We start from the raw sequence: 8,560 nt of genomic DNA, 5'->3' as shown, positions 1-8,560 counted from the left end.
CTAAACAAGAAAGCGAGTAAATATCAGGTTCTTCACTCTGTGATTTCTAGAGAGATTTTTCTGGGTGCGTGGGAGAAGAATGGCTTTGTTATTCATAAATTGATACTGAAATTCAGAATTCAAAGTGTGATTTCCCCCCCCCCCCCCGCTTTGTTTTTTTTCCCCCAACACCAGGTAAACATACAATCCAGAGACTGATGGACAGATGGGGATATGTTATCAGGCTGTTTTAATTCCTGGCTATATTTCTTCACAAGGTTCTGCTCCTGAGCTGAGAAAGTGGTACAGAATTGCAGCAGCAGATCTTCATAATCTCAGTGCTGTATTGGTTGAAAAAGAAGTTGAAACACAGTTTCAGTCCTATTTCATGAGTATAAGTTGGGGCCTCAGCACGGATGGTAGGTTTGTTGTCAGTGTGGCTGGTGGGGATCCTAAGGAGAATAAGAAATTAACTGCAGAGGGTAATGCTAGAAATGTGACATGAGCAAATAAAAGGTACCCTACTGCCTTTCAGTTTAACTGCCAAGGTTTAAGATAGATGCATGTTCTAAAGAGATTGGTTTGTATGAAACAACATGCTTCCAAATCAATAGAGGTGTTTTCTCCTGGGTTGACCAATCTATTATCTGACTCTGTGGCTCTGGATGCATCGTTGCAGTGAATACAGCTGGCCCCTCTAAGGAGCAAATACATGTTCAGTAAAACTTTTGATTTATTAATGACATGGTTGCAGTCATAAATATACAAGAAACTATGCTGTTGGGAACCATGGACAGGCCAGGGCTTGTAGCCACAAATACTACGTTGAGAAAAAATAGCCAAGCTTTTGGGCACCAACCTTTCTTTATGTTAGAAACAAAAGCAGTGGATGTCAAAGCTAAATACAAGCTGGGAAAATTGTTTGGAGTCTAGGGAGGAGTGTGTCTTACTGATACTCTCACAAAAGACAAGGCAGGTGTTATTTGTGGAGGGCAGGGGACATAAAGGTAGCTTATAGCCTGTGGACATGGAGAGGGTGAGAAATTATAATATCCTCTAAAACTTCAGAGTCCATTTTTCCCCAGCAGAATTATGAATTCTGGTTCCCAGATCTGGGACCACACTTGTTAGAACATATTTTATATAGGATTTTCTGCCTTCAATGGGATGTTTTTAGGTCTGCAATGAAAAGACTGAAAATCACTTTATTAGAGCAGCTAGAACTGACACGAGTACAAAGACATAATGGAAGTATACCTTTGAGTGGAGAGCTGAAATGCAGGGGGTATTACTTAGATGTTTTATGTTTTCATATCTTGGACATTTTTTGCTTTAGAGAGTGATGAGCATGGCATGAACTGGATAAAACAAATTGCGAAAGGTATTGCAGTGTCTGGTGTTAGTTCTGTAAACAGGCCAAAGGAAAGTACATGGCAAATTTGAAAATTACTGTGTTTTATTCAGAGAAACATTTGTCACAGAAGCTTTCTTTGTTTAATATTCTATCATGTGAAACAACTTTTATTTTTTTTATTGATCAGCAGATGTTGTCTTTACTTCTAGCCAGCATCAAAGAACTGACAGCCACAAAGATTTATGTGACCAGCAACGGAATTCTTGAACGTTTTCAGTGTATTCAATGCAATTACACAGAAAAGTTTGAAAGACAAACTGCAGTCCGTAATCAAAGAGTAAGAATATTTTTAAGTAGTTGTTTTCTTCATTTATTTTAGTTTGGTAAGAAGAAGGTGGGGAATAGGGTGTAACATTGAAAAGTATAGAGTAAAAATTTCCCCTCTGCTGAAGTTAGTAAAAAGGGACCTGAGAAAGAAAAAATAGTAGTTTCATACTTCTTTCAGATGTTTAATGAAAGAGGGATTTGAGCCCTGTGTTTTGGGAGACTGAGAATAAAGCTATGGGAAAATTAGCCATCTCTTTTCCATAACTTCATCTCTCCTGTTCTCAAATGGATGCTTAAAGCCAGGGTAACACAAGCCAGAAATACATGATCTGTCATTGGATTATCTGGGACAGAGGATGGTGTGATAGGGGACAACTCGCCTTCATTGGGGGCTAAAATTTTAATTATTTCATATTGGCTGCAAGCTATAGGTGTGCATATACATAATAACGAAATTGACACTCAATCTCTTGTTCCTGTCCGGAACTCCAAGTTTGGAATTCTCTTTTCCTAGAAATCTATTTTTGTCCTTTTTAAGTGCACTTTTAAATTAACTGTTAGCAGTTACTAATCTGTATAAATTCTCTTCTGTTAAACTTGGTCCCATTAGGATTGTATATATCTGTTTTTGTATTAAGTCCTTGAAGTGAACTTTTCTTCATTTTTATTTTAGTGGCAGTTCCATTATATTGGATTCCCTGTAGAACTGGAAACAAAATATTTCATCCATGCTTACAATCTACCCCCAGCAAATACAAAAGAGGATTTTCCATCAAAATCCGTTTTGCTAACTACACCGGGTAATTTATCTAGCATTCACTGCTAAATGATACTACTGGTTTTTTCCATCCATGTTATTGCACAGGTTTCCTTAACAAGGCCAGAAAAGGCTTCTGTTTTCAATGTGTTTTGAAATCTGTCTAGCACCCTAAAGACACACAGTCATCAAAGCTGCAAACTCAGAGGCAGCCAGCTCTTTAACAGTGGTTTGTTGTTTGGCTTTTTTCCCATGCTTGTTTTGTTTCTGTGTTTGCTTGCCATTTATCTTTGAACAACAGAGAAATGGATATTGTTTTTCAAAGGAAAAAAATATTTTCTGCTGTCAATTTTAAAAGAATTTACACTTTTAGCTAGACAGTTTGTCAATGTTGTTCTTAATAAACATTAATCAGGAATATTATTATTTGTCTAAAATTGTAAGGCAGCCTATAAGTTTAGAGGTGCTTTAAAGAAGAACATGTTGTTCTGGTCATTTTGCTCGATGACTGTAGAACACCAGTTCTCCACACAAAGACAAGCACCAGCTCGATGCTTGTTCTCTGGGACACCTATCCACCAGGAGAGCGGGTGTCCTCCTTAGTAATGAGAAGGCAGCCATATTCATTATAACTCCCTTAAATATTTGACTTCTTGGGTCAGGATCAAGGCATTGCTGCTGTGTACATGGTACTTTTCCATACAGAGGACATTCCCCAACTAGATGGGGTTAACTACAGTTTGAAATACGTCATGCCTATTTATTTTCTTTCTTGTTTTGACTTGTGGTGTTGGCAGATAGAGAGAAAATATGCAGAGCAGCCTGATAATGGGATGCTTTTCTTTTGGTTTCTTTTACTCTGCAGTAAGATAATCACTGGTAAACAAGCTTTTGTTGCCATGAGAAAGACCACTGGGATTTTTTTACTTAATACCTAGTCATCACTATCACATTTTAGGCAGCTGTCTATGAAGATTATGTAAGTGGAGTGTGTTTTGTGTGAGTGCATGTGTATGTTTGAGGAGATGGTGATAGAAAATTAGACAAAAAACACTGTTCATGGAGCAGGAGTCACATAGGCTATTTTGAATTGTCCTTTCTAAAATATATTGTACTTGGGGATTCATTTATGCATATTCTAATAGACTTTAGTGAAAATGCACACAGATCATGCATTTGCTAAAATTTTAAATATCCATTTAAATTCACAGGCTGTAAAGATAATGTAATGAAATACAGCAAAAGCTGTATTGAAATGGGTAAGTGCTATGTACACATATAGACATCATACTGAAGGGGGAAAAATAACTCTTCAAAAGTGTTTCACAATATCATCTTTGCTGGAGTATTGAATAGGGTCTAAGACCTACTTCTGAATTTTTTCCTATATCATACTCATGGCCTTAAAATGGGAACTTTGAGAATTCTCTACAGTTTAATTTAGATAATAATGCCATATTTTAATCAGTGAATATGGGATTGAGAAGTTTTCTTGGTTTCTCTGAGATTATGAATTTAGTCTAGTTACTGGTTGGTATACTATGACATGAACAAAAGTACCTTCTTTAGACCAAACAAAATTCCTTGCCGATTTGGGCATGCAGATGTGTCATTAATACTAAATATTACTGTTTCTACATCTGTTGGAGGTTTAATGGGCTAGATACTTTTACCACACGCATTTTCAAGCAACAGTGCCTGAATTCAAACAACTGCAGGGAGTCCCTGTTGTAACTAACACTTCTGACTTGCCCCTTCAAAGCACAAACACTCTGTGAGGTCGTAAGGTGCCATCTGCAGGGTGTGTGGTGCCTATCACAAGCACAGTTACAGCAGAAATCCATTTCATCGCCTACTTAGTTGTTAAAAATCTTATACTGAAATCTTTTCAACCCTCAGGAAGTTTGTGGAATCCAAGTATAACTCTGTAAAATAGAGACAGAATTAGAAGTGAATTTTACAACAAGCAGTCTTGGGCTTGAATATTTAATACTGCTTTATGAGCATCCAAAGTATGAAGTACTACTTGAAAAAAATGTGGAAGCAAAGGTAATTTTCTGTTAAATCATAATAAATTGAAAGCGTAGTTCTCTGAGTTCTCTCCAAGTTCTCTTTCTGTATTAGCACAGCAGGAGGCATATGCTTCCACTGAAGTCAAATCAGCAGAGCTGGCCAACAAACACTGAGGAGATGGTCTAGAAGAACTGTGGTTGCTTTCAGAAGAGTTCTGCTCTGCTGTTACGATATGTTGTTTTACTTTTTTAGATGATATTCTTTATTTTTAAGAATGTTTTTAAACAATATTATTTTTTCAGAGTGAGATTAATCAATGAACATGAAAACATAAGAAAATATATAGAAACTAGTTAATTAGGCTTAACTAACATGAAACGCACCTTGCTTGTAATTCCTACTAAGATATTCACCCTGGTTTGTTATATTAGACTAGTGAATTTAAAGATAAATACATGAACTATCTATAATTCTTATGTTAAGAATATATACTAGTTTTAAAGCCTATTAAATGCAATTGGAAATGCAATTGAATATTAAATGTGATTTAACTTAGTAATGACTCCTTTTGTGGTAAATGTCTTTGACTTTTTTTTCTCCCTCCCACACTTTTCTTCAGGATTTCATTTCATGAGTAGATAAATGAAACTAGAATTTATGTGAGGATACCAGGGAGTGATGAAAGCACTGATATTTTTATAGAGGTAAGTAACATTTTTTTATTCAGTGAAAAGAGTATTTGCTTTAATATAGTTAATTGACGTGAAGAGTTATACTAATTCTGACTAACAAACAAGACACAAGCATAGCACTATTTAGCTCTTAATTTTTTTCTTCTTTTTTTTTTTTTCCACTTTTGAATTGGTAGATATCAAGCCTCATCTCATGGTGGTAATTTAAGTCTATATTGTTCTGTAGAGTGTCCCTGCAGTATAAAGTTTAAGCAAACATACCTGACATGTTTACACTGAATTTTCTTAGATTCTTACTTATCTCATGAATCTCTCTTCATTTTTGTTATTTGTATCAGTTGTAAGGAAACTATCTTTCAAGAAAACCTGATAACAGTTTTAGGCAACACAGTACTCCTCTCAGGAGTCCAAACCGTAGTACAGAAGGAAATACATGAAAGGAATTAATCTGTGCTGAAATCCCATTTAACTGTGTATTGGAATTATTCTACTTCCCCCACCCCCTCACCCCCAATAATTCCTTACTTTGCTGAGTGTGGACATGACTGCCCAAGGCCTACAGAAAACCTAACAAACTGTATGCAGATGAAAGCCAATGGTTAGTTGAGTATTTATCATTCTTGAGTCAATATTCAATGCAAACTAAACAGAAACTGGTCGATGTTTTCTGTTCCATTATGTACTGTGTATATTCAGAAGATTTTCCCCTGCATGTTTGCAAAAATATGGGAAAATAAATGTTTTGGTAGACAGATATTTGAATGTCAAAATCATGTTAAAAAGCAGATAACTCTGGTCTTAGATGACTTTATGGACACTGGCCTTGGCAAATTTTGCCTTTCATCTTCCCCTTAAAAGTTGAATTTCTATGCTTAACACAGCAATGCCACAGTTCAGGAATTAGTTATTTTGTAACCATGGCTCATGGTAAAACTTTAAACAAAAGGGAAGAGAGGAGGGTAACTGATGAGATGTCAGGCTGTGGGAGGAGGTACGTTCCAGAAACACGGGAGGAACTTGGAGGGAGCAGATTCAGACTGATATGCCTCATTTCTTTCAAAGTAGGGAAGAAAATTAAGTAACTTAGTCAACAGCTCTGTAGTTCTTAACGTGATTATTAGCCCTTTTGCATTACCTTTTGGCACAATTTCTCTTCCATGTACAGACATTGGAAATGCTCATTCCAGTAATTCATTAACTGAAGACAGCTTTTTCGGCTGTGCAAGATTTGTTTCAAAGTGGTTGTTCTTTCTCTTTCAGAGACCCTCCCAATCAATTCAGTTGGAAGATTTGTGTGTTTTCTCCTTGCTGCTCTACTTGCAATACTATGTATTATTGCTGCGGTAGCTTGTGTCATCACAGGCAGAGGTACGAGTTCTCACTTTTTTGAACTTTAGTATTTCTGTAATTCCTTTTCTTCAAGCTTTTCTGCAAGCATCCTTTTAGATGAGGAGAGATCATATGAAAGAGACTACCTTTTAGGTATCATTGTAATAGAAACTCTCTCAAGTGTTTTTAGTAAACTCCAGATGTGTCTATGTTAGTATTTTAGTTTAAATCAGTATTGTGCTTTTGAAGGGAATCGCCCACCAGCCTCGCTACGGTTTGGTTCATATTGCAGGGTGGTTGAGCAGTGCAGCCTTGATTCTCTCAGACGAAATTTAACTGGAAGATGTGCCCTAATCAATACAACATAGTCCAACCACTAATGGGCATGCAGGCTGCAGGACTGGCCTAGGGCTAGGCTGCAGTAACCCCTGAAATACTTAGTGCAGAAGTCTGTTCCTTGGCCCCAATTGTTTCGCTCTGTAGTCTCTGCCATTCTACCACACTACCTACTAATGTAGGCCTAGCCTTTTTCCTTCCATTGTTTTTTTTTTTCCTAACAAGAGAGTACATACTTAATCTCTTAAACATTTGTAAAACCAGTGAATTACTTAGTGTGGAGAATTTTTGGTTTGCTCTTTATTCTTTAGCAAACGTCAACTGGGGTCATGCAAGCATTTTGCTGTTTAATTTTTGTTTGCTTAGCACTTTTTTTCACAGTATTAGTTCTGCAGAATGACTAACAGATTAAGTACCATGCCTCTGCTACCCTGTCCTCATCAGTCTGTAATGCAAAGCTGCTCCCTTGGTGTAGTAGACCTTAAACTGTTCTACCTACTGAACACTCTTTTGCTAAATTATCTTCAACATTCTTGGAGAGATGAAGTGCAGATAAATTGTCTAAGTTGGATCTTCCCATCATGAAGATGGGAATCTGAGTGCTAAATTCTAATTTTAGTTCACTATTTTCGCTTTTCATTCTTTTATATAAAGGTATCTATTTTTTTCTAGGAAAAAGTAAGAGGCACAGAGTCAACCCCTCCATACCACTTTAGAATGCCATTCACATTTTACATTGTTTCTAGAAATCCTGACATTTTAAGAGAGCATATGGTGTCTTTTGTTAAACAGATTCATTTAGGAGGTGATTCTTCTATCAGGTACAGCTACAACTACGTGTTAAAGTACTGGTTATATATCCAGAAGAAGTGAGTTTTCATCACACTGTCCTTTCTTTTGCTGAACTCTTGCGTGAGGGCTGCCAGACTGATGTTATTCTAGACATGTGGAAGAAAAGAAGAATTGCTGAAAAAGGTTCTGTACAATGGCTTGCTGCTCAAAAAGCAGCAGCAGATAAGGTGATTTTCCTCGGTTCAAACCCTACCACTGCTGCATGTGATGTTTCTTGTAAAAGCATGAGAAACCACAATAACATAGAAAATATGTTCACTCTTGCAGTTAACCTCTCTTGCAGTGAAATGACAAATCAGTCCTCTGTACAAAAATATAGCTTCGTTTCTTCCAACGAGGTGAGTTCACAAGACACTTTACCAAGCGCTCTGAACTTCTGTGCAAAATACGGTTTTATGAATGACGTTGAGACCTTCTGCAGAGACCTTTCTGTTTCATGCAATGATGTGCATGGCAAGAAACAGGAAATTAACACGTGTCTGGATACTGAGCGTTAGTCTTCCAAAACTGAGGACAACACTGTAGCTACTGTGCCCTATTTAAGACAAGCTTACTTATTTGAAATAAATCCTGAACAAAACATTTCTAAGTTGTGGCAAACTAAGAAGTGACTTGCATAATAAGAAATGAGATGATAAGAAATTTGTGCTCCAATAAAGCTATCAGTCAGAAGTAATTGGTTGTGTAAATACCAGAACACAGTCCAAGTAATTTACAAGTACTACTCTCCTCTGTGTAGAGTTTATGAAGTTCTCTGATGGGAGCCTCAGGTGCAGTTAAGCAGCACAGATCTTCCAACATGACTTAAAGGCTGGTTTTGTGATTCTGTTACTTTGTCGAGTTATGGTGTGCATTTACAGCATGCTTGATATGCTGTTGTAAGAATAATTGTAGCTTTTAAAGTGCAGTAATTTACCTCAC

The 8,560-nt window shown here is 36.8% G+C and overlaps 1 protein-coding gene across 1 annotated transcript; it reads left to right on the top strand.

Moving 5' to 3' along the window:
- Positions 1-205: 205 nt before the first annotated feature.
- Positions 206-8,276, top strand: IL17RB (interleukin 17 receptor B). The gene is given in 7 exon segments (XM_087744214.1): positions 206-398; positions 1,543-1,670; positions 2,334-2,460; positions 3,629-3,676; positions 4,317-4,341; positions 4,343-4,466; positions 7,600-8,276. Coding segments are annotated over 7 exon segments (1,182 nt in total). The 3' UTR covers positions 8,137-8,276.
- The last annotated feature ends 284 nt before the right edge of the window (positions 8,277-8,560 follow it).

The sequence above is a fragment of the Nipponia nippon genome, unplaced genomic scaffold (assembly GCF_047370975.1).
Source record: "Nipponia nippon isolate SJK-2023a ecotype South Korea unplaced genomic scaffold, ASM4737097v1 scaffold_9, whole genome shotgun sequence".
NCBI lineage: Eukaryota > Metazoa > Chordata > Aves > Pelecaniformes > Threskiornithidae > Nipponia > Nipponia nippon.
This window is presented reverse-complemented; position numbering and strand designations above follow the sequence as displayed.